Source organism: Hemiscyllium ocellatum, chromosome 3 (assembly GCF_020745735.1).
Source record: "Hemiscyllium ocellatum isolate sHemOce1 chromosome 3, sHemOce1.pat.X.cur, whole genome shotgun sequence".
In the NCBI taxonomy this organism is placed as follows: Eukaryota; Metazoa; Chordata; class Chondrichthyes; order Orectolobiformes; family Hemiscylliidae; genus Hemiscyllium; species Hemiscyllium ocellatum.
Window position 1 is genome coordinate 101,520,514 of NC_083403.1, and position 27,606 is coordinate 101,548,119.

A 27,606-nucleotide genomic window follows, 5' to 3' on the forward strand; every position below is an offset into this window, starting at 1 on the left:
TAAAATAGTATAAGATTATAATTCACACAGATTATAATTTAGTATCTTTTACATGCAAAATGCATTATCTTTTCTTAATATAGTCTAATTATTTTTATAATTATGTGTTCATTTTTGTGTAGGAAGCTTTGGGAAGCTAAACCATTGTATTTATGTAGCTCAATACTACATGACTTGAGAATGACTATTGAGTTGCTACCATTCTCATGGAACTCCTGGTCAGTTGGCACAATGATAATAGGTCCTGCTATGTAGTAAACTTCTATATGTGTTCAAGATTCCAGCTTCTGGTTAATCCAAAGCAGAAGAGAAGCAGGTTTTAGATGGGCGTGGCAATTTTTTATCACTAGTTCTGCTTTTTGCTGATAAACATAAGTAAGTGAAAGCTTCAAAACAGTGATATTGATTTTTGATCTTAAGAAATGAACAACTGGTGTTATTTTACATGTTAGGGTTTATTAGATAAGTTTAAAATTGTGTCAAACTTGTATGTAATCTTTGTTTTGCAAACATTCCTTAAAGTATTTAATCTTGAGAGACAGGGAAGGATCAAATGCATTTTTCAAAAAAACATTTTTTTTTTGTAATTTTGCTTCCATATTGTGAATGAGATAAAAATTTCAAATCTTACTTTTAGTGGATTAGTTAACATACTTATGCCACGTCCATTTAAAATATACTGGTTAACAACTTAACATAATATAGTGCACGCAAGAATTTGATGCAGAAATGTTGAACAGTGTACTAAATAGAATGTAGGGAGGAATTCTAACCTTCAAGAATTTATGCTACTGTATTCACTTTTTAATAGTTTCGTTCTGGAAATGGACATTTTTAAATTTCATTAATGTGTACAGATCTTTCAAATTCATGCACGATCTAAATATCTGATTCCATCTGATTTCTCCTAATCAACATCTGTTGCTTGTTGCCATTGACAAACAGTCATTAATGAGCATGATTGTCTATCTAGGAAATTCAGAGTCAAATTTGAGAGCCTCATCTCTGACCACTCGTTTGGTAAGTATTTCCTGGAGGTGGTATTGATTGTTAGCCTCGAGATCATTGGCATTCCTTTCTCCGGTTCCTTTTCCACACTTCCTCTTCTGCTGAGTGTTCTCAGAATTGTGTCCATTCGTACAGGGGTTTCCTCAAACATACGGCTGGGTGTTCTCAGAATAGTGTCCCTTCATACAGGAGTTTCCTCAAAGTCATTTCAGGTTTCTTCTCAATTAAGGTCTCCCATTTGTTGACACTAATGTTGCATTTCTAGAGGGATGGCTTCAGGGAGCTTTTAAAACACTTTTTTTGTCCTCCCCTCATTCAAGTACCTTCCTTGAGCTGGGCAAGGAAGACTTGTTTTGGTAGTCAGAACTCAGACATCCTAAACAAGTGGCCGGCTCACTGGCATTGGTTTTATCTGATTGTGGCCTCTATGCTGATACTGTTAGCTGCTTCAAGGATACTGATTTTACTGTGCTTGTCCTTCAGCTGATGAGGAGAATCCATATGATGATAGTATTTCTCAGGGATCCTCATGTGATGTCTATATTTGGTCCAGGTTGTGGAGCCAGATAGAAGAGTTGGAAGGATGACTACCTTATACATAAGGATCTTGATATCAGCACGGATGTCACAGTTGTTGAAATTCCTCATCCTGAGGAGACTGATGGTGGCACTTTCAGATTGGATGTGATATTGAATCTCTGCAACGATATCCACTTTAGATGAAAGGTAGAGGAAATGTTCCATATTTGGGAGGATTTCTCCATTGGTCTTAATGAAGGAATGGACCAGAACTTGTCTTGGGAGAGGTTGTAAAAGATTTGTCTTCTTGAGGTTGAGGCTGAGACCAATTCTTTGCTGTGTTTTCGTAAAGGTATTAAGCAAAGCTTGACGATGCTCTTTCAAGAGATCAGAGGTGACATTGTCACCTGCATAATTAAGTTCCACAAATGGTTTCCATCTTGGATTTCATCTAGTTGAGGTTGAGAAACTTTCTGTCCATCCCGTAGACAATGTCCACACTATTGTGAAGCTTGTTCTTGACAAGTTGAAGAGTGATAGAGAAAAGAATGGGGACAATGATACATTCATGCTTGATCCCTTTCTTGACTTCAAAGGATTCTGTCATATTACCATTGGTGAGGACATTGATGAATTTCATGGGACAGCCAGCCTGTTGAGAGGGTCTTCCATAGCACTACCTGATTGACTGAGTCAAAAGAGGAGAAAGTGAGGACTGCAGATGCTGGAGATCAGAGCTGAAGATGTGTTGCTGGAAAAGCGCAGCAGGTCAGGCAGCATCCAAGGAACAGGAGAATCGACGTTTCGGGCATAAGCCCTTCTTCAGGAATGTCAAAAGACTTGGTCAGATCGATGAAGGCCATGTAGAGCGATTGGTGTTGCTCCTGGTGTTTCTCTTGTAGTTGACAAGCAGTGAAAAATCATATCCATAGTTCCATGGTTAAACACCCTTTAATGATGTTGTGAAAATACAACATTCATCATCCAAACATCATCTGACAATATGTCTTGAAATGTGCTAAATGAGAAACTCAAACTTGAGACCTTCACCATTCAAGTTCCCTTGAATAATGACTGCTGACCAATTCAGCAAGCTTTTTGGCTTTGTATCCCTGCTAAGAGGCAAGGCTATTCAGTAGTTCCGTGGGTCTTCAAACTCTGCCTGAAGAGGGGCAAACATCTAAAAGACAAGGCATGGCAGGGATTTTGTGAGCATCCAGATAGGTGCAAAGTGAGTGAGCACTAAAAAAGCCAGCGGCCCTGAGATGCAGCCTGACCAAATCCATCAGTTGGGTATAAGTCCCAGCATGTCCTTGGACCAGAGTTGTTGGAGCACCCTAAAGTGTTGTATTACACAACAAAGTCTTCTTTAAATGGATTGGAGATGTGCCATAATGGTAAGGAAAGGTTGGCATGTGTCTATGCCAGCATCCATGAACATGGGTGCATACAACAAATGTTGGTGCCTAGATGGTGGTCTAGAAGAACAAGTAGCATGCTGGACCTCCAAGTACCCATTCTGACTTTCATTTCAGGAGTTGTTGGGGATTCTGCAGCTTTTGGAATTCAATATTGAGTTCAATAATTCAACATGTATAATAAACTTTTTCTAGCTACGATCAGTTCTGAAGAAATGTCACTGCACCTGAAACATTAACTGTACTTTTTGTTCACAGGTGCAATCAGTTGTGCTGAGTTTTCCTAGCAATTTCTGTTTTTTGCTTCTAAAAAGCAGTCAATGTGAATACAGACCGAGGACATCCTATTGTGACTGCTGAGTAGGAGCTAGGGTGTGAGCTTAGAGCTAGAACAAACAGAATTGTTATCTCTGGTTTGTTAGCCGTGCCATGTGCTAGCGAGGTGAGGAATAGGGAGAGAGAGCAGTTGAACATGTTGCTACAGGAATGGTGCAGGAGGGAGGGATTTAGATACCTGGATAATTGGGGCTTATTCTGGGGTAGGTGGGACCTCTACAAACATGAGCCAGACGGGGATCAATATCCTGTGGGGGAAATTTGCTAATGCTCTTCAGGAAGATTTAAATTAATTCAGCAGGGAGGTGGGAACCTGAATTGAGCTCCAGTGTACAGGAGGTAGTTTGAAGTGTGTCTACTTTAACACCAGGAGCATCCGGAATAAAGTAGATAAATTTGCAGCATGGGTTGGTACCTGGGACTTTGATGCTGTGGCCATTTTGAAGCTTTGGAGAGAGCAGGGACAGGAATGGTTGTTGCAGGTTCTGGGGTTTAGATGTTTCAGTAAGAACTGGGAAGGTGGTAAAAGAGGGAGAGATGTGGCATTATTAGTCACAGATAGTATTATGGTGGCAGAAAGGACGTTTGATGAGGACTCATCTAATGAGGTGTTACGGGCTGAGGTTAGAAACAGGAAAGGAGAGGTCAATCTATTGGGAGTTTTCTATATGCTGACGAAAAGTTTCAGAGATGTAGAGGACAGGAATGCAAAGGTGATTCTGGCTAGGAGCAAAAGTAACAGGGTAGTTGTTGTGGGGGCTTTAACTTTCTAAATATTGACTGGAAACGCTTTATTTCGAGTATTTAGATGAGTCAATTATTGTCCAATGTGTGCAGGACGGTTTCCTGACACAGTATATAGATAGGCCAACAAGAGGTGAGGCCACATTGAATTTGGTACTGGGTAATAAACCAGGCCAAGTGTTAGATTTGGAGGTAGGTGAGCATTTTGGTGGTCATGACCACAATTCAGCGATATTTACTTTAGCGTTGGAAAGGAGAGGTGTATACTGCAGGGCTAGAGTTACAGCTGGGGGAACGGCAATTATGATGCGATTAGGCAAGATTTAGGATGCATAGGATAGGACAGGAAACTGCACGGGGTGGTCACAATTGAAATGTGGAGCTTGTTCAAGGAATAGCTCCTGTTCTCCTTAATAAGTATGTACCTGTCAGGCAGGGAGGAAGTGGTCAAGTGAGGGAACTGTGATTTACTAAAGAGGTTGAATGTCTTATCAAGAGGAAGAAGGAGGCTTATGTAAAGATGAGCCATGAAGGTTCAGTTAGGGTGCTTGAGTGTTACAAGTTAACCAGGTAGAATCTAAAGAGAGAGCTAAGAAGAGCCAAGAGGGGACATGAGAAATCTTTGGCAGGTCGGATCAAGGAAAACCCTTAAGCATGGGATTGAGGGTGATTTAGTGGTTTGGATCAGAAATTGGCTAGCGGAAAGAAGATAGAAGATGGTGGTTAATGGGAAAGTTCTTCCTGGAGTTTTGGGGCCATTGCTGTTTGTCATTCTTATAATTGACCTGGAAAAGTCCATAGACGAATGGGTTAGTAAATTTGCGGATGACACTAAAGTTGGTGGAGTTGTGGACAGTGCCAAAGGATGTTGCAGGTTATAGAGAGACATAGATAAGTTGCAGAGCTGGGCTGAGAGGTGGCAAATGGAATTTCATTACGGAAAAGTGTGAGGTGATTCACTTTGGAAGGAGTAACAGGAATACAGAGTACTGGTCTAATGGTAAGATTCTTGGTAGTACAGATGAGCACAGAGAACTCCGTGTCCATGTGCATAAAGTTGAAAGTTTCGCTGAAAGTTGCCACCCAGGTTAATACGAATGTTAAGTAGGCGTACGGTGTGTTAGCTTTTATTGGTAGAAGGACTGAGTTTCGGATCCATGAGGTCATGATGCAGCTGTACAAAACTCTGGTGCATCCGTACTTGGAGTTTTGCATACAGTTCTGGTCACTATATTATAGGAATAACGTGGAAGCATTGGAAGAAGTGCAGCGGAGATTTACTAGGATGTTGCCTGGTGTGGAGGGAAGGTCTTATGAGGAAAGACTAAGAGTCTTGAGGTAGGTAGTTCATAAGGTCTATTTGGTAACATGCGGTGTGAAATTTTGCTAGGCTCATGGCCAGATTCTATCCAACAAACTCACACTTAGACAAAAATACATTAAGTTTCAGCCTGTAGTTGCAGAAAAGTACTTGAAAATAAATTACTGCATTGTGTGAATTTGCATGGATTAAAAGTAGATAGATGCAAATTCAGAACTATTGTCAAGAATTTAGTTAAGAAACAGTTGGGAGATTTTGTGATCTAGCATGATGGGAGATTCTGTGATCTAGCAGGAAGTGAAACTACTGAATGATATTCTCATCCATTATCTTATATGTAACTACTAAGGAATCTTGATTGTCTGAGTGAGATGGGTGGGCAATATTTTGTTTGGATAATGATGATTCGGAAAACTGATTCAAAACCTCTTTTCTGGGAGTTGGATTTTTCCTAAGTTTCCTTTTTCTTCGCTCTGCCTGCTTTGCTCCCTCTCTCTGTCTCAGGGTTTGTTTCTAAGCAGACACACAATGTGTAAGGGACCTGCAGCATTGCTGTTGCCTCTCCCCGTCACTGCTTCACTTCAATGGGATTGACAGAGTGAGCACTTGCCATGTCTGCTCCCTGTTCAGGAGACTAGGCAGCAGCACACCACACAAACGCCCCCCCCACCGCCCTGCACTCCTGCACCTCCCACATCACGTGCCCCTGCCCATTCCCTCTGCCCCCGGAATGGAGACAGCAGATGGACTGAACACCAACAGCATGACTACTGCTGTCGTTGCACGCAGCCACACACACAACTTTTTGACAAGCTCCCACTCTGCCCTGTACAGGACAATGTTGGAGACATTATCTGGGGAAGAGGGGGGGAGCGTGGTTAGGGCACACCCCTGTGTAGAGCTAGGGGAGGCACGGTGGCTCAGTAGTAAACACTGCTGTCTCACAGCACCAGGGACCCCGGTTCGATTGCCGCCTTGGGCAACTGTCTGTGTGGAGTTTGCACATTCTCCCAGTGTCTGTGTGGGTTTCCTCCCACAGTCCAAAGATGTGCAGGTTAGGTGAATTGTCCATGCTAAATTGCCCATAATGTTAGGTGCATTAGTCAGTTGTAAATATAGGGGAATGGGTCTGAGTGGGTTACTCTTCGGAGGGTCGGTGTTGACTTGTTGGGCCGAAGGGCCTGTTTCCACACTGTAGGAAATCTAATCTAAACTACAGGGAAAGTGTAGGGAGAGAGAGAGAGCGGGAGGTCAGTCATTTTAAGGCAGTGCCTGGGGTCCCATCAATCTCCAGGACTGTACTCAGCAGCATTTCAGTAAGCTGAGTTCATTTTTAATCATTGTAAACAAAAGATACAATCAGTGTTGGTAACACCTCTTTGATGTGATGTTTCTGTAGGGACCTTGAGATCCTCTTCGTACAATCCAAAATTTGTATAATTGATACTTGGATAATCGGGGTTCCTCTATAATTGATTGCAGTCTATAAAAGCAAGAATGTGGAAAGAATGGCTTGAGGAAAGAATAGGATTGATAGCAGGATAGTTTTATGTTGTGCTGTGTTTTCACGTATTGCCTGCTATAGAAATGTGTGTTATTTTGATACTTGACAACCCTTGAAACTTTGCTTAATTTTCATTTACCTTGTGAGAAGACAGAATTGCAGAATTTTGCAGTGTAGGAAGCAATTGGCCCATTATGCATACACAAGTCCTGTTATATATTGCGGCTTCTCAGCCTTTTCCCCATATTCCTGTACACCATTTCTGTTCAAGTAATCTTCAATGTCCTGTTGAATGTCTTGACTGAACCTGCGTCTACCACATTTCAAACCCTAACAACTTACTGTATGAAATTTTTTTCTCACATCATCTTTGCTTCAAAGAAGAATCCCTACAGTGTGAAAACAGGCCATTCGGCCTAACAAGCCCATACCGACCCTCTGGAGAGTAACTCACCCAGACACATTCCCCTATATTTACCTCTGTCTAATGCACCTAACCTATATATCCCTGAACACTGTGGGCAATTTGGCACAGCCAATTCACCTAACCTGCACATCTTTGGATTGTGGGAGGAAACCAGAGCACTTGGTTTCCGGGTAGGGTATGGGTGGGTTGCGCTTCGGCGGGTCGGTGTGGACTTGTAGGGCCGAAGGGCCTGTTTCCACACTGTAAGTAATCTAATTTAATTGTCAAAAATATCCATTGACCATTACTCTCTTGTTTCCTATCACTCAACTAATTTTGTACCAAGTAGCTACTGTGACCTTTAACTTGCCTCATAAGTCTGTAGTGTGTCACTGTATCAAACATCTTCTGGAAATTCATGTATACCATGTCAAAAGCATTTCTTTCCTTGACGCTTTTTATCACGATTTTGAGATGCTGGTGTTGGACTGGGGTATGCAGAGTTAAAAATCACACAACACCAGGTTATAGTCCAATTTATTTGGAAGCACTAGCTTTCGGAGCTCTGCTCCTTCATCGGACAGCCACTTGATGAAGGAGCAGTGCTCTGAAAGCTCATACTTCCAAATAAACCTGTTGGACTATAACCTGATATTTTGTAATTTTTAACCTTTTTAATCACCTCTTCACAAAAACTCCAAGTTAGTTGAACATTATTTCCTCTTTCAAAATCAGTGCTAAGGTTAATTTGAAAACACTAATGTCAAACGTTCAGCCTTACCTGATTAATGTGTTTCATCTAACATTGTGTTAAACTGTATTAAAATCTGTCTTATAATGAATAATTGATCTGTCAAATCTTGCAGAGATTTTCACATGGGATGAATTTTACAAACCACAAATGCCAGCATGTTTCAAAATGGATTAGTTGATAAAATGAGTGATTCACTTGCTGCCTCATGGCTCACCCATAACTATTCTATTACATTACGGTTGGTGGGCAAGGCACAATTAACCTGTTGGAACATGTAAGTGGCCAATGAATGACCACTTAAGTTCCCCCATTTCAAATATGTCAGTATAGTACGTGTGGCAGGGGATGGTAGAAGCAAGGCAGTCAACCAAGCTGCTTTCACTGTGCGGGGTATTGTGAGGTAGGAAGTGAGCCTTCCTCCTATGTGGTTCATCTCTGTCTGTTGAAGGGACCCCTGTGTCTACCCAAGCTCATAGGTCTCTATCCAGCTTCCCATTTCACTGGTGTCTGTCGAGCAAAATCCATGGACTCATTTGAAATCCAGGATCTATCAACCTTCTTTCTAATTCCCAATTAGATTAGATTACTCACAGTGTGGAAACAGGCCCTTCGGCCCAACAAGTCCACACCGACCCGCCGAAGAGCAACCCACCCATTTCCCTACATTTACCCCCTTACCTAACACTACGAATAATTTAGCATGGCCAATCCACCTGACCAGCACATCTTTGGACTGTGGGAGGAAACCGTAGCACCCGGAGTAAACCCACGCAGACACAGGGAGAACGTGCAAACTCCACACAGTTAGTCGCCTGAGTCGGGAATTGAACCCGGGTCTCTAGCAGTGCTAACCACTGTGCCACTGTGCCGCCCATAAATGTGCTAGAACCGCAGATTGTTAACTAATCTGATTGGGTGGCAGCTGCCTAGGAGCATCCTTCTAGATGGAGGTAAAAGTTATGCTCTGACTTCATTAGCACTGTCCCAAGTGGAATATCACTGCAGGGCAGGTGGGTTCCAGATGTCATGCACCTCACAGATTGTGTAAATTTTAATGTTAAAACATTTCTTTTTGTTTTTTCAGAGACTGTCTGCCCTACAAGAATACCTGTGGCAGCTCGAGATGAAAAAGGCTTTGATATCCTTGTTGGATTAGATATTAGAAAAAAAGCCAGTAAAATTGAAGGGTCTTACCATGGCAAAAAAGCTTATAGAGTTGCATCACAGAGTGATTTAACGGAAAAAACAAGGTATTTATTTTCAGTATCTGTTTATTCATAAAATCAGTTCATTTCTTTTTGCAGAAGTACATTTCTATGATTCTAGAGTTTGTGCAGAACTTTGTAATTCATAAACCAAATATTTTGATTTCAGTGACATTTTTCCTGATGGCCTTCCTCCCTCCTATGTCTTTGTGTCCACATTACGATTCAAGAGACCAGTAACTAAAGAAAAGTGGGACTTGTGGAGAATTCTTGCTCTAGATGGCACAATTCAAACAGCAGTTACATTGAATGGAGAAGACAATACAGTAATCTTCCATACAACACACAAGACAAATGATACACAGTCTGTGACCTTCATGTCTCCTCTTATAAAGGTAGGAAACATGAGAGATACTTTTTATCTTCCAGCATCTTTGGTAGAGACGTACTTAAGCAGTATTTTTTGTGATATATAGAACTGTAATTTATTTTCATTAAAAATTTTATAAGTAGACTTTTTGAAAAATGTTGTGATTGCCTTACAGGTGAGGCGTTTGGAAACAAGTATAAACTGTCTTGTTTGTGGATTTCCATTTTGAAGTTACAAATTTCCGATAGTAAAATTAACTTAACATCACATCATGACTAAATTTCTACCTTGCTCTTGTTTTTAATGTTTGTTTTATTCGTGTATAGTTTCTACATCCTCAAGTCTTCATTAGTTTTTAACTTCTAGCAATGAACTATTGGCACTTATAGCACAAAAGGACAGCATTTAATATATTTTGTGTTGGTGTTTCAGTGGTTGGAATTTTGCCAGTTATTTGTAAAAGGCTGGCAGGTGGAAAGGCTGGCAAAATTGTGTGGGGGAAGATTGCCTGAAGTCATTGTCATTGTCTTTTTGCCAGTCATAGCACACATGAGGAAAGTGATAGTTCTGGTGAAATACAAAAAAAAAGTAAAGGTGTATTATGTTTTACTTCATGTATATAAAATATAAGTTTTCATGCAAACATTAGAAGTTATAATGTTCAATTCATAGCTATGACCATATGTTCACCCGCCAGTAGTCCTGAAATTAAGGCTGACATTAATGTACCCAATTCCTGACTGTTTGAAATCATTAGAGTAAAAATAGGAGGAGATGTTTGATGCTGATTGTAAGCTTCATCAAAAGGCAAAAAGTTTCATTAAGGAAGGAGGTGCTTCACAGGCCATGGTGTCAGAGGAAGAGACCGAGTCACAAGAAGGATTGAAAATTGATTGATAAGAATGAGATATTGGATAGGCTCTAGGTACTTCAAGCTGATAGATATTGGGACAGGATGAGATGAATTCAAGGATATTGAAGAAAGTAAATTGAAATTTCAGAGGCACTGACAATAATCTTTCAATCTTGCCCAGAGTCAGTGTGCAACAAGACTGTAAATTTGCAAATATAGATCGTTTTTCAGAAAGGGTTGTAGGCGTAAGGTATTCATACAGACTAGTCTGTTTAACATCAGTAGTGGAGAAATATCTTGAAACAATTATTCATGATAGAATTAATAGACAAACGTAGGTTAATTACAAAACTCAACACAAATCTGTTGGAAAATTGTGTTTAATTTACCAGTATTTTTGTCGAGATACCAGTAACAGAAAAAGTTCATGAAGTTAATGCTGTTAATGTTATGTACATGGATTCTCAAAAGTTATTTGATACAGTGCCACACAGAGACTAGTGAGCAAAGTTATTGGTCATGGAATAACTGGGTCAAGCAATGTGGATCCAGTTGGCTGAGGGATAGTGAATAGAGAATAATGATTAATGAACATTTTTTGTTCTGGAAAAAGGTTTATAGAGGGATCACTTTTGGATCTTTGCTTTCTAGATGTGTATTATAATTTAGGTTTTGGTGGTAAGGGGGCAGTTTCCAAATCTGTGAATGATTCAAACCTTAGAAGCATTATAAATTGTGAGGAGGACAGTTTAAAATGACAAATGAACATTGATAAATTGGTGTAGTGGGCAGATGCATTTAATGATCAAGAGTGAGGTGCTACATTTTGGTAGAAAGAACGAGGGGATGTGGCATAAGTCACTATAGGTGGGAGGATAGGTAGAATAAGCATACAATATCCTTGGCTTTATTAATGGGGGCATAGAATATAGGAGTAAGGAGGTTGTGCTGAACTCATATAAGATACCAGTTAGACCTCACCCTGAGTATTGAGTACAATTCTGGGCACCACACTATAGGAATAATATGAATACATTTGAGAGAGTACATAAGAGGTTTACAAGACTTGTTCTAGGGATAAGAAACTTCAGTAATGAAGGTAAATTGGAGAATGCAGAGTATTTCCTTTGGAGAGAACACGCTGACAGGAAATTTGATAGAAGTTCTCAAAATCTTGAGATGACTGTATAGAATAGATAGAGAGGAACTATTCTCTCTCATAAAAGAATTGAGAATAAGAGAGCATAGATACAAGGTAATTCACAAAAGAAGCAAATGTGATGGCAGAAAAATCTTTTCCACACAGCAAGTAGTTTGGAATGCACTGCTGGAAAGTGCATTGGAAGAAGGTTCAATTGAGGGCATTAGATGATTATTTAAATAGAAAAAATATGCAAGAGTATGGAAAAAGGCCAAGAGAACGGCACTGAGTCATGATGCTCATTCAACAAGCTGGCGCAGATGTAATGGGATGACTAATTTCTGTAATAATTGTTATTCTGAAGTACCCTGTAAGGAGTGAAGATTTGGAGATGCTGGTGTTGGACTGAGGTGTACAAAGTTAAAACTCACACAACACCAGGTTATAGTCCAACAGGTTTAATTGGAAGCACACTAGCTTTCGGAGCGACGCTCCTTCAATCACCTGATGAAGGATCGTCGCTCCGAAAGCTAGTGTGCTTCCAGTTAAACCTGTTGGACTATAACCTGGTATTGTGTGATTTTTAACTTTGTAAGGAGTGAAAGATATGATATGAATCACAGAAGGTGATATATGTACCAAATTACATAAACTACTACTCTAGGTGCATTTAAATGTCAACAGTAATTGTTTGCTTTGTTTGGTATCTTTAAGGGTTCAGAAAAGATTTACAAGAATGTTGCTAGGGTTGGAGGTTTGAGCTACAGGGAGAGGCTGAACAGGCTGGGGCTGTTTTCCCGGAGTGTCAGAAGCTGAGGGGTGACCTTGTAGAGGTTTACAAAATTATGAGGGGCATGGATAGGATAAATAGACAAAGTCTTTTCCCTGGGGTCAGGGAGTCCAGAACTAGAGGGCATAGGTTTAGGGAGAGAGTGGAAAGATATAAAAGAGACCTAAGGAGCAACTTTTTCACACAGAGGGCGGTAGTGTATGTAATGAGCTGCTAGAGGAAGTGGTGGAGGCTGATACAATTGCAACATTTAAGAGTCATTTGGATGGGTATATGAATAGGAAGGGTTTGGAGGGATATGGGCCGGGTGCTGGCAGGTGGGACTAGATTGGGTTGGGATATCTGGTCGGCATGGACAGGTTGGACCAAAAGGTCTGTTTTCATGCTGTACATCTCTATGACTCTAGAATTATCCCTTCACTGGGTTATATCAAAGAAGAAGGAATTTAATTCTGCTGCTGGATTTTGTGAAGTCAGTGTTGGATACACTTGAGAGATTTACTGTCATCAAAAGGCTTTAAATTTCTTACTGCTTTTCACAATTCAACATCTTAATTTTACAATTACGTAGTTTCCTGTTTTTGTTGAAAATAGATATATTCTACTGTGTCAGAGTGATTTTACAGGTGAATGGTTTCAATGAATAGGGTGCCCATGGTACTTTGGTTCTTTGTCAGGACTGGAAAGGCTTTATCTCATCAGAATCTGAAAATTAAACTGAACTACTACCCTCAAAATGTGGCATTGTACAGTCTTTATTTAGGCATTACAGGACAGAAGGAAGCTCTTAACAGCAATGCAGTCAGTCACATTCATGAGCTCGATCCAAATGACACTGCAAGTTAAATTTTTTTCAAGTGCCCATTCTACTTTTTAACATCGTTGATCATTTCTGCTTCCAACATCCTCATAGCCAGCAAGTTCTATGTCATTGGCACCGCTGCATAGAAAAATGTTTCCTCACATACCGTTGTAATTCTTGCCCGAAATTTTAAATCTTCCGCTCTTAGTTGTAGTGCCATATGATAATAGTGTTATGGACCAGGCCAGATGCCCTCAAAACATTTCAGGGAAGTGGCCCAAACCCTAAATTTGCTAGTTGTTTTTGTTTGTAAATATTTTTATTGAGAAAAAGATTTTGAATTTTTACAAAATTATAAAACTACTACAAAATTGTATAACACTCTTGTATTATAACAATAACAGCAAATAAACTGCTACTCTACTCCACAAACAATTTGAAAAGAAAAAGGAAAACCCTACGCAAACTACAATTCAATAAATAAATTAAACAAAGAAAACTAAAATTGAATTGAAGTAAGGCAAATTAAATTAAGTTACAACACTCAGCACAAACTTTTAACAAAACAGAACTTATTTGTAAGATTATCGAATGAAACACAAACAGAAGAGAACAGAATAGTGAATAACTTAACCTATCCAGAAACCCAACAGCTCATTCAAATACTTGCAACAATCCCTATAAATACACCTCGGCATAAACGTTAAATCAAACATAGGGCCCTACAGGAGAGATGTCAGAGAGGGCTCAGCATGCTTCTTCGGGTCCAGCAGCCTTTTTAAACACTGCTATGCTAAAGCCAAAACAAACTACTGAAAAGCTGTGCTGGGAGAACTGGCCACTCCCCTTTCATTGTACAAGTGTTTTTTTGTAAAACTTAAAAGCCTTTTGCCTGAGGCAGTATCTGTCAGCTACAATCAATCTGGCCCTAAAACCCTTCAACATAGACTTTTTGGAGTCTGTGTATTTTATGACCTCTCTGAAAAAAAAGGTAAGGACAACTTAACCTTGTTAAAGGGACAGCATCATCACATGGGAACCATGTTTCGGAGTCTTCCTTTCCTAAATCTGTTGTAATCTTGTACAAATTTATGACATCTCCCCTAAACTCATTTTTCCAAGGAAAACAATCCCAGGTTCTGCAACTTAACCTTGGAGCTAACATTCTAGTAAATATCTTCTGCATATACCCAAGGTCCCTCACAAACTTAATGTGGTGATCACGAAATGGATTACTGTTGTTGTGGCCGAAATATAAATATGAGTATTCAGCAATGTTTCTGCTTTTGTACACCGTACCTCTGCTTTGGTAACTGCTTTCTCAGTAAGTCCTGCTATCTTCAAAGCTCCCTGCACATGAACCCTCAGGGTCCTATATCTCTCCCCATACTTTAGAAACGTGCCTTTGAATCTAAATGGTTTCTCCATTCATTCTGCCAGCCTATTTGTATCCTGTTAAGATTGTTGGTGACTTCCTGATTGTTTATCACACATCCAAAAATCTATGTTGTTTATGTATTATTTTTATATATTCATTTTGTGGGATGTGAGCATTACTGGCTGGCCAGTATTTATTGCCTGTACCCATTTGCCCTTGAGAAAATGGTGGTGAACTGCCTGCTTGAATAGCTGCAGTCTACCTGCTGTGGATTGGCCTACAATGCCATTAGGGAGGGAATTCCAGGATTTTGAACTGACAACAATGAAGTAATGGCAATATATATCCAAGTCAGGATGATGAGCGGCTTGGAGGGGAACTTGAAGTTGGTGGTGTTCCTATATATCTGCTGACCTTGTCCTTATAGCTGGAAGTGGTCTTGGGTTTGAAAGGTGTCGTCTGAGGATCTTTGGTGCATTCCATCAGTAAAGTGATGATATGTGTATCAATAGGGCTATAGAGCAGGCTATTTACCTTGCTCAGTGATGCCCAGTTTGGGTTCCACCAGGGCCACTCAGGTGCAAACCTCATTACAGCCTTAGTCCAAATATGGGCAAAACAGCTGAATTCTAGAGGTGAGGTGAGAATGATAGCCCTTGACGTCAAGGCTGCGTTTGATTAAGTGTGGCATCAAGGATCCCCAGCAAAACCGGAATCAATGGGTATCAGGGGGCTTACACTCAGGTGGTTGGAATCATACCTGACAAATAGAAAGACGGTCATGGTTGTTAGAGGTCAGTCATCTCAGCTCCAGGGCAGCTCTGCAGGAGTTTCTCAAGGTAGTGTCCTTGGCCCAGCCATCTTGTTGCTTCATCAGTGACCTTCCCTCCATCATAAGGTCAGAAGTGGAGATGTTTGCTTATGACTGCACAGTGTTCAGCACCATTCATGACTCCTCAGACAGTGAAGCAGTCCATGTTCAACAAGATCAGAACAATATCCAGGCAGGAGCTGACAAACGGCAAGTAACATTCATGTCACATGAATGCTAGGTTGTGACCATCACCAAAGTGAGAAACTTCAAGACGAGGAACATATTTTTAAGGTGAGAGGAGAAAGATTTAGAATTGCAGATATACAGCACGAAAACTCGTCCATGCTGAGCAGATATCCTACATAAATCTAGATCCATGTGCCAGCATTTGACTCATGTCCCTCTAAACCCTTCCTATCATATACCCATCCTGATGCCTTTTAAATGTTGTACTATCCTCCACCACTTCCTCCAGCAGCTCATTCCATGCATGCACAACCCTCTAAGTGGCAAAAGTTGCCCTTTTGGTCCCTTTTAAGTCTTTCCAGTGTCACCTCAAACCTATGCCCTGTAGTTTTGGACTCACCCATCCCAGGGAAAAGACCTTGGATAGTTACCCTATCCCATGACCCTCATGATTTTATAAACCTCTATAAGGCCACCTGTCAACCTCTGAACTCCAGGGAAAATAGTCCCAGCCTATTCAGCCTCTTCCGATTGCTCAAACCTTTCAGACCTGGCAACATTCTTGTAAATCTTTTCTGAGTCCTTTCAAGTTACACAACATCCTTCCTATAGCAGGGAGACCAGAATTGAAAGTAATATTCCAAAAGCGGCCTAACCAATGTCTTGAGTTCCTTTTCAACCAGACAGTAACAGTTGGAAAACATCAGCTCGTTAGTATCTCCAAGCTACTCTCTCAATTTTTTAGATTCCAGATCTTTTTCTAGATTCCAGAGGGGTGGCACGGTGGCTTAGTGGTTAGCACTGCTACCTCATAGCGCCAGGGACCCGAGTTTGATTTCTGCCTCAGGCAACCATCTGTATGGAGTTTGCACATTCTCCCTGTGTCTGCGTGCCTTTCCTCCTGGTGCTCCGGTTTCCTCCAACTATCCAAAGATGTGCAGGTCAGGTGAATTGGCCATGCTAAATTGCCTATAGCGTTAGGTGCATTAGTCAGGGGTAAATATGGGGTAAGGGACTGGGTCTGGGTAGGTTACTCTTTGGATGATCGGTGTGGACTTGCTGGGTCAAACGGCCTGTTTCCATACTGTAGGGAATCTAATCTTATTACCCAACTCCTGTGGTACTTCCAAGAGTCTGTTTTTCTCAGACTGATGTGGGGGGTGCCGGCGTTGGACTGGAGTGGACAACGTCAGAAGTCACACTATGCTAGGTTATAGTCCAACAGATTCATTTGAAATCACACAAGCTTTCAGAGTGCAGCCCCTTCATCAGGTGCAGTGATCGAGCAGGGCACACATACAGAGTTTATAGGCAGAGAAACAAAGGGCAGATTCCAGATTAAAACTCAGACAATTCACTGTCAGACCTGAGATGTCACCTTTTGTATATTCTTATCTCTTTGCCTGATTGTCATGACAGCATAGCACTGACACCCCCATCTAACACTTTTGGTCACCTGCAGACATGTGACAATCCATTCATATCAGTTGTATGATCTTTTAATGTTATCCGATCCATGCCCCTCATGATTTTACAAACCTCTAAGGCCACCTCACCATTTCCGATGCTCCAGGGCAAAAAATACCCAGCTTATTCAGCCTCTCTCAATAGCTCAAACCCTCCAATCCTGGCATCATCCTTGTAAATCTTTTCTGAATCCTTTCAAATTTCACAACATCATTCCTACAACAGGGAGGCCAGAATTGAGCACAGTATTCCCAAAGTAGCCTAACCAATGTCCTCTACAGTTGTAACATGACATCCTACTTCCTATGCTTAGTGCAACGTCCAATGAAGGCAAGCGTGCCAAATGCCTTCACCACCTTGTTTACCTGCGACTCCACTTTCAAGGAACTATACACTTGAACCCTTGGGTCTCTTTGTTCGGCAACATTCCCTTGGGGCCGTACCATTAACTGTATAAATCCTACCCTCATTTGCTCTACCAAAATGCAACACCTCACATCTATCTAGATTAAATCCCACCTGCCACTCCTTAGTCCATTGGCAATCTGTACTCTGCAATAACTTTCACTGTCCACTGCATCTACAAATCTTGGTGTCACCTGCAAATTTACCAACCATATCATCTAGATGAATGATGATAAGCAGTTGACCCAGCACTGATTCTTGTGGCACACCACTGGTCTCTTGCCTCAGTTTGTATCCAATTGGCTAGCTTCCCTAGATTCTATGTGAACTAGTGTTGCTAACCAGTCTATTGTGTGAAACCTTGTTGAACACCTTGCTCAAGTCTTTGTAGATAATATCCACTGCTCTACCTTCATCAATCTTCTTTGTCACTTCAAAAAATCCAATCAAATTAGCAAGACACGATTTCCCACACACAAAGCCATGTTAACTATCCCTTATCAGTCCTTGCCTTTCCAAATGGAACTGGATATTGAATGAAAGACTGGCAGCTCTTGTGCTGTGCCAACTTAATAAAGGACACTGTGCACCTAGACAACCACTAGCTTTCTGATGGGTTATCAGGTGCCATTTTTGTCATCTTCCCCTCCCCTTCTTGTTGCTATTCTGTAGTGACCATTCTCTCAGGGATATCCTGGTCCACTCCTCTTCCACTCCCAGCGTTCTCCACATTTCCATAGCCCCTTGCCATGCAATTGCAGAAGGTGCAATACTAGTCCATTTACGTCCTCCCTCCTTATGCTCCAAGGCCCCAGGCACACTTTCCAGGTGAAGCAGCTATTCCACTTCACTCAATCTAGCTGACTTATTTGCTGCTCACAAGATGAACTCCTCTACACTGGGGAGACAAAATGCAGATTGGGTGACGGCTTTGTGAACACCAACTTTCCGTCTGTAAAAATGACTCCAACCTTCCAGTCACCTGCCAGTTCAACAATCCACCATGTTCCCACTGCCAACATTTCTGTCTCAGGTCAATGCAAGCTAGAGGAACAGCACTTCATTTTCCACTTGGAAACCTTAAGTCTTCAAGACTCAACATTGAGTTTAACAGTTTTCATACATGAACACCTCCTTCCATGTCTATTTACCTACACCCCACACTCCAGGACTTGTCATGAAATAGATTGCTTTCAGCACAACCAATCCATTTTCAACTAGTCAAAGCTCCCATTGTGAGCTATCTCGCTTCTCTGGCTTACTATCAACAATTGCTTTTTCTGCATACCTTTTATTTCTCTACCTCTCACTGGACTCCATCTCCACCTATCTGGTCACTCCTAACCCTTGTTAACAGCCTAAATGCCACCTTTTCCTAACTGCTATCAGTTCTGAAGCAGAATCACTGGACTCAAAAGGTTAACTCTGGTTTAACTCCACATATGTTTTCAGACTTGCTGAGTTCTGCCAGCAATTTCTGGTTTTGTTTTTTTCACATCTCCAGCATCCGCAATCTTTGTGTTTTCTTAAATTTGTTTGTAACATGTGGGTGTAACAAAGCCTGCATTTGTTGCCCATTCCTAATTGCCCTTTAGAAGTGGTGACGAGTTGATAAAAATTTAATTTTAAACACTTTCTTGAAAAACACAAGAGAATTAAAACCTTTTATAGAAGTGAAATGAAGTTGGGCAAATATATATTTAACCAGTAAAAAGTGGAAAATGGATGAAATGCTGAACAGGAATGAATTGTGTATTCATTTTTGGAATTTGGAACTGATCGTGGGAAACTAATCAGAAAATTGGGAAAGGGCAACAGATGGCAAGAATTAAATTAGGATTATAATGTCGAAGTTGTAACAGGAAGATACTTATTTAAATATTCATTAGTTACAGCACTTTAAAAAAGACACAGCACTGCAGGGATAGGGATATGTTGCCAGTGAAATATTTGATACAGACACTTTGGCCAGGTTATTAACATGTTTATCCAGGTGCTCTTACTGAATGAGACAAACAAAAGGATGCAGTTTAACTTTAGTTTTATTAAAACACACACTAGTTAAAGAACCAACCCTAACACAACAATTTAAGTTAACTTCCCCCAAACTGGCTGACTGCCTAGAAAAAGATATACTACCAACTGTGGTGAACTTGATTGGGCTGCTGAATTCACTTCGCTGCAGGCAAGAAAGTTGGAAGAACACAGCAAGCCAGGCAGCAACAGGTCAACGTTTCGGGTCTAATCCTTCTTCAGGACTGGGATGGGTTTAAGGGGAGCTGCAGATAAAAGGGGTGGGAGTGGGAGTGGGGAGAAAGGTTTTGGTTGGGGAGGGGAGGAGGGGTGGTGAGGTAGTGATAGGTAAACATGGGTAGGGTTACGACCTGGTTGGTCAATGGATGGAAAGAATCCAGTTGGTAGCTAGATGGAAGGGTTGATCTGAGAGATGGAAGGGTGGAGGAGGGATGGAAAGGGAGGTTATCTGAAATTGGAGAACTCAGTGTTGATTCCTTCGGGCTGTAGGCTGCCCAGGCAGAAGATGAGGTGTGTTCCTCCAATTTGTGGTCTGATTCACTGTAGCAATCGAGGAGGCCAATGATAATCATGTCGGAAAGAGAGTGAGAAGGGGTATTAAAATGGAGGGTGACTGGGAGGTCAGGTTGGCCCCTGTGGTCCCGGCTGATTTGCTTGGTGAAATGTGCCCTGAGTTTACGTTTGTTCTCACCTGTGTAGAAAAAAACCGCACCAGGAGCACCAAATTCGGTATACAAGGTTGGAGGAGTGGCAGGTGAACCTTTGTCGCACCTGGAAGGACTGTTTAGGGCCTAGGTGGAGGTGAGGTGGGATGGTGTGCTGGCAGGTTTTGCATCTTATACGGATGCAGGGAAAGGTACCTGGGAGTTGGGTGAGGGGGAGGTTGTTGGGTGGGGAGAGTGGCCCGAACCAAGGATTGGTGAAGGGAACGGTCTTTGCAGAAGGCAGAGAGGGATGGGGGAGGGGAAGAGGTTCTTGATGGTGGGGTTTAATTGGAGTTGGAGGAAGTGTTTAAAGATGATATGTGGAGACTGGTGGGGTGGTAGGTGAGGACAAAGGGTAACCCCAGGCTTTATTATGTTTAGAGATGAGTGGGTTTAGAGCAGTCGAGTGGGGAATGGAGGAGGTGCTGACTAACAAGAAGCAGAGAATAAGCATTAATTGGTCTTAGTGGATAGAAATCAGAGTTAACGTTTTGGGTCCAGTGACTCTTCAGAACTGCTGAAGAAAAGTCACTCTAAAATATTAACTCTGATTTCTCTCCACAGATGCTGCCAGAGTTTTTTCCAGCAATTTCTGATTTGTTTCTGATTTCTTGCATCAGCAGTTCTTTTGTTTTTTCATAAATGGGTCTTTTTCAGGTTGTACAAATGTAATAAGTCATGAGCCATATGAATAGGTGTTGAGACCTCAACTATTTAAGTTCATATAAATGTTAAGAGTCCTGACTTGAAACATCACTTCTCCTGCTCCTCTGATGCTGGTTGGCCTGCTTTGATTTTTCCAGCTCCATACTTTATTGACTGTGACTTTCCAGCATCTGCAGTCTTCACTATCTCCACAGTTCATATAAGTGCATTGGATGTAGGGACAGAAGGCATAGTTGCCAAATTTACTGAACACACACAAAAAAGATAGGAAAATAAATTGTGAAGAGGACATAGGAGGTTACAAAAAGATATAAATATTTTAAATAAGTGAACAAAGACATGGTGAATGGATTACTGTATAAGGTGAGAAAATGTGCAAATGTCCATTTGGCAGGAAGAATCAACAAAAAACATATTATCTAAATCATGAGAGATTGCAGAGCTCTGAGATGCAGAGATGTCTGAGTGGCCCAGAGTATAAATTCCTTTTAACTACAGCACATGTTAAAATAACTCCAATAGAACATCTTCACAGAACTCCAACAGATTGGTTAAACATCCTTTCACAAAACCATACTGATTACCTCAAACCTATTTAAGTGCCCTTTAGATAAAGAGTAATTAGGAAAGCTAGTGGGATATCATTGTTTATTGCCAGAAGAATTAAATAAAAAGTAGGAAAGTAATGCTTCAGTTGTCTTGTGAGGATAGATATTTCAAGCTAGGCTTGAATCTGATGGAGTTGAGAGAAGTAAGAGGCATCTTGATTGAAACAGATAAGATCCTGAAGGGCCTTGATAGGGTAGATGTGTTGAGGATGTTTCCTCTTATGAGAGCAGCTAGAACAAGGCATCACTCCTTAAAATTAAGGGGTTGCCGTTTTCAACAGAGATGAGGCACATTTTTTTCTCAGAATTTTGAATCTTTGGAACTTCCTTTTTAAGACATGAATAAATAGATTCTCGGTAAACAATGAAGTGAAAATTAACAGGGGTTGGTGGAAGTCTTTACAATCAGGCCAATCGTGATCCTATTAAATGGCACAGCAAACCAGTGGTCTGGTTGATATGTCTATTTCCTACTATGTTGTTCTAGCAACTTCTTAATGAATTATTTTTAATCAACTTTTTATGACTCATCTTTGGGGTGAATGGGATTGACACCCAGAACCTATGGCCAGTGGTAAAAACACTACTACTGTGCCAAAAGACCAAAATAGTCTCTCTACTTAATTAAATAGTAAAAGCATTTATAAAATATTTAGGCCTGTAATAACAGTTACATTTCCACAGATGTGCCTACATTAATGACATAAACCTACAAATTTAAATGAATTCTGATCAGCTGAAGAGAAAGAACAAAAATCAGTCCCAAGGTATTTAGTATTTACAGCATTTTACGGGGGACAAATTAAACTCTCAGTCATGTTGACCTAGTTCTACTCATAATCCCTAATGAGACCTTTAAGGTCGCTCAAACACACCCAAACAATACTAAGGTTTCTTTTGGAAACAGCAAATGAATTTGGGCTCATTGGCAATCTGCTTAGGATGAACCTGAGATCACCTTCCTTCCTAACCACCCAGCAGCTCATTACCTTTTGCAGTCTCCAACTGGTGAACTACACTTAACATCAAATGTTAGTGGCAGAATCTAAATGAAACCCAAAATTAAATTTGGCCAGACCACATAACACATGGATCAGTTCACAGAACCGTCACATGTCAGCTTGGCAAAGTGTCTCAGCCTAGATCTATAAGATGAAAGTAGCTCAATATTTGCAACTCCCAACCTGACCCAAATTGTCTTACCTTATTGGATTTTTCTAGATTATAACATCGTAAGTAATAGGTACAGGAGTAGACCATTTGGTCCCTTGGAGCTACTCCAACATTCAATGACTGATCCGATAATATTCATGTCCACTTGCCTGCATTTTCCTTGTTACCCTTGATTCACCTACTAATCTATCTACCTTAAACTTAAATATACACAAGGAGTCTGTCCCCACAGCTCTCCATGGCATGAAATACCAAAGACTCTTAACCCTCTAAGAGAAGAAATTCCTCCTCATTTCAGTCTTAAATTGCCACCCCTTTCTTCTGAAACTGTGCCCTCTGGACCTAGACTCTTCCATGAGGGGAAACATATTTTCAGCATTTACTCTGTCAAACCTGTTAAGAATCCTGTATTTTTCAATGTAGTCATCTCTCGATTTTCTAAACTCCATTGAGTAGAGTCCAAACTGTTTAATCTTTGCTCATCAATCCCTCCATATCAGGGATCATCCTAGTAACAAAAACAGAAATTGCTGGAAAAGCTCAGCAGTCTGACAGCATCTTTGGATAGAAATCAGAGTTAATGTTTTCGGGTCCAGTGACCCTTCCTCAGAATGTTCCTTCCTCAAAAAAATCAGACATGATTTCCCTTTCATGAAACTTAAGCTGTCTCAATTTGAATAGTTTATGATTTTCCAAATGTACTGTTATTATTTCCTTAATAATTGGCTCCAACATTTTCTAAAAGTAGATGTTAAACTAAACAGCCTATAGCTATCCGCTTTAAGCCTCACCCTTTTTGAACATGAATGTCAAATTGGCACTTTTCTAATCCTGTAGTATTTCTCCAGAAACCTTTGGTAAATTACAACCAATGCATTCGCAATCTCTGTAGTTACTTATTTTTAAATCCTGGGATGCCCCATTAATTTGTGTATTACTACTTTCTAGTAATGATAATGGTAATTAATTTCTCCCCAGCAATCTATAGTATTAGTGGGATGTTCAAGTATCTTCCATCACAAAGGCTGATGTAAAATATTTGTTCAACTCCTCTGCTAATTCCTTATTCTCCATAACTATCTCTCCAGATTCATTTGTGGCATACGTTCACTTTTGCCTCCGTCTTTCTTGTAAATATGTCAAGAAGCTCTTCTTGTGAGTTTTTATATTTCTCACTGATTTGCCCTCATAGTTAGTCTTCTCTCTATTTGTTATCTTTTTAGTTCTCTTTTGCTGAATTCAGAATTGATCACAGACTTCTGACTTTTGTGTCCTTACATGTATTTTCTTTCAACTTAACATCTGCTTGATTCGGAGACGCCAGTGTTGGACTGGGGTGTACAAAGTTAAAAATTACACAACACTAGCTGCAGAGGCTGATAGACAATTTAGATACCCATGAGGATAGCTTCAACTGGGACCTTGGGTTCATGTGACCCCATTCCACTATACACACTCACAGACAGACACACAGAGACACACACACACATACTCATACACACGCACGCACACATACACTCAGACACACAGTCCTACAGACACACACACTCATGCAGACCCTCTATCATACGCTCACACATACACTCCCACACTCATCCTCTCACAGACTTATACCTCTTTACACTCACATACACACACTCTCTCATAAACACTCATAACCGTGCACCTCCCCCCCTACACAAACACATGCGTGCACACACACCCCTACATGCACATATATACATTTAAGTTTGTGGGGTGAATTTGTAGTTGCAGAATTACATCTTACTTTGCTCAAAAACTACATGAATCCATGTAAGATTCTGTAAATCTCTTTTTTAGATGAGAATCAGTCTAACCATTGTGGCGCAGACAACCTTACAGGGAAGCTTACACCTTCAATACATTATGGGCCAACATGATTCCAAGTATTAAAGTTCACTTGAGAATGTAACTTTAAAAAAAAAAGTTTTGTGATTTACATATGAAAAAACTGAAACCAACATGGTCATTCTAAAAGATGAGAGACTTAACAAACAATCCAGATCTTTTTCATTACATAATTTCAGTTATATTGCATTGTAAACTTTTGCTATAAATTCTGTGTTTTACAATCTTATTCTCAAGAACCACCTGATGAAGGAGCAGTGCTCTGAAAGCTAGTGATTCTAAATAAATCTGTTGGACTATAACCTGGTGTTGTGTGATTTTTAACTTAATATCTGCTTAACCATGGTTAGCCATGGTTTGTTTATTTCACTCTTAGAATCCTTCTTCATTACTGGGATATATTTTTACCTTGTTAACAGAAGTTGCTGGAAATACTCAAAAACAGAGTTAATGTTTTGGATCCAGTGACCCTTCTTCAAAATTGCCATAGATCATAAAATTTCAGAAAGGTTAACGTACAGAAAGGGCCCGTGTGGCATAATGATTCCATGCTAGCTGTCAGTAAGAGTAACTCAGCTCATCCCATGCCCCTGTCTTTTCCTCAAAGCACTGCAAATTATTTCCCTTCAGACAATTATCCAATTCTATATTGAATACCAGGTTACATTTGCATCCATCTTTTATCAGGAAGTGCATTCTAAAATCGAATCACTTGCTCTGCTCATCATGGCATATCATGGGGACAGTCCATATCACAGCAGATGAGGTGTCAGACGTGTTCAAATGTGTGAAGGTGGATAAATCTCCTGGTCCTGACCAGATATATCCAAGAAAATTGCAAGAGGCTAGAAAAGAAATTGTAAGCTGATAGTTTTACATTATCGTTAGCAATGGGTGAGGTCTTGGAAGACTGGAGGGTAGCGAATGTTGTGCCCTTATTCAAGAAGAGTCATAGAGTCATAGACATGTACAGCATGGAAACAGACCCTTTGGTCCAGCCTGTCCATGCCGACCAGATATCCCAACCCAATCTAGTCCCACCTGCCAGCACCCGGCCCATATCCCTCCAAACCCTTCCTATTCATATACCCATCCAAATGCCTCTTAAATGTTGCAATTGTATCAGCCTCCACCACTTCCTCTAGCAGCTCATTACATACACTACCGCCCTCTGTGTGAAAAAGTTGCTCCTTAGGTCTCTTTTATATCTTTCCACTCTCTCCCTAAACCTATGCCCTCTAGTTCTGGACTCCCTGACCCCAGGGAAAAGACTTTGTCTATTTATCCTATCCATGCCCCTCATAATTTTGTAAACCTCAACAAGGTCACCCCTCAGCCTCTGACACTCCAGGGAAAACAATCCCAGCCTGTTCAGCCTCTCCCTGTAACTCAGATCCTCCAACACTGGCAACATCCTTGTAAATCTTTTCTCAACCCTTTCAAGTTTCACAACATCTTTCCAATAGGAAGGAGACCAGAATTGCACGCAATATTCTGACAGTGGCCTAACCAATGTCCTATACAGCCGCAACATGACCTCCCAACTCCTGTATTCAATACTCTGATCAATAAAGGAAAGCATACCAAACGCTTCTTCACTATCCTGTCTACCTGCGATCCACTTTCGAGGAGCTATGAAGCTGCACTTCAAGGTCTTTTTGTTCAGCAAGACTCCCTAGGATCTTACCATTAAGTGTATAAGTCCTGCTAAGATTTGCTTTCCCAAAATGCAGCACCTCGCATTTATCTGAATTAAACTCCATCTGCCACTTCTCAGCCTATTGGCCCATCTGGTCCAGATCCTGTTGTAATCTGAGGTAATCCTCTTCGCTGTCCACTATGCTTCCAATTTTGGTGTCATCTGCAAACTTACTAACTATACCTCTTATGCTCACATCCAAATCATTTATGTAAATGACAAAATGTAGAGGGCCCAGCACCAATCCTTGTGGCACTCCACTGGTCACAGGCCTCCAGTCTGAAAAACAACCATCCACCACCACCCTCTGTCTTCTATGTTTGAGCCAGTTCTGTATCCAAATGGCTAGTTCTCCCCGTATTCCATGAGATCTAACCTTGCTAATCAGTCTCCCATGGGGAACCTTGTTGAACGCCTTACTGAAGTCCATATAGATCACATCTTCTGCTCTACCCTCATCAAACCTCTTTGTTACTTCTTCAAAAAACTCAATCAAGTTTGTGAGACATGATTTCCCACGCACAAAGCCATGTTGACTATCCCGAATCAGTCCTTGCCTTTCCAAATACATGTACATCCTGTCCCTCAGGATTCCCTCCAACAACTTGCCCACCACCGAGGTCAGGCTCACTGGTCTGTAGTTCCCTGGCTTGTCTTTACCACCCTTCTTAAACAGTGGCACCACGTTCGCCAACCTCCAGTCTTCTCGCACCTCACTTGTGACAATTGATGCTACAAATATCTCAGCAAGAGGCCCAGCAATCACTTCCCTAGCTTCCCACAGAGTTCTCAGGTACACCTGATCAGGTCCTGGGGATTTATCCACCCTTAACCTTTTCAAGACATCCAACAGTTTCTCCTCTGTAATCTGGACATTTTACAAGATGTCACCATCTATTTCCCTACAGTCTATATCTTCCATATCCTTTTCCACAGTAAATACTGATGTAAAATATTCATTTAGTATCTCCCCCATTTTCTGTGGCTCCACACAAAGGCCACCTTGCAGATCTTTGAGGGGCCCTATTCTCTCCCTAGTTACCCTTTTGTCCTTAATATATTTGTAAAAACCCTTTGGATTCTCCTTAATTCTATTTGCCAAAGCTATCTCATGTCCCCATTTTGCCCTCTTGATTTCCCTCTTCAGTATACTCCTACTTTCTTTATACTCTTCTAAGGATTCACTCGATCTATCCTGTCTATACCTGACATATGCTTCCTTCTTTTTCTTAACCAAACCCTCAATTCCTTTAGTCATCCAGCATTCCCTATACCTACCAGCCTTCCTTTTCACCCTGATAGGAATATACTTTCTCTGGATTCTTGTTATCTCATTTCTGAAGGCTTCCCATTTTCCAGCCGTCCCTTTACCTGCGAACATCTGCCTCCAATCAGCTTTCGAAAGTTCTTGCCTAATATCGTCAAAATTGGC

At 40.9% G+C, this 27,606-nt stretch overlaps 1 protein-coding gene across 1 annotated transcript in view; it reads left to right on the plus strand.

The window, feature by feature from the left end:
* col21a1 (collagen, type XXI, alpha 1) overlaps window positions 1–27,606 on the plus strand; it is a 457,104-nt gene that overhangs the window by 7,026 nt on the left and 422,472 nt on the right. Inside the window, exons 4-5 of the mRNA XM_060854885.1 lie at window positions 9,095–9,260; window positions 9,385–9,610. Of these exons, the coding sequence (XP_060710868.1) occupies window positions 9,095–9,260; window positions 9,385–9,610 (392 nt within the window). The remainder of the gene's footprint in view (window positions 1–9,094; window positions 9,261–9,384; window positions 9,611–27,606) is intronic.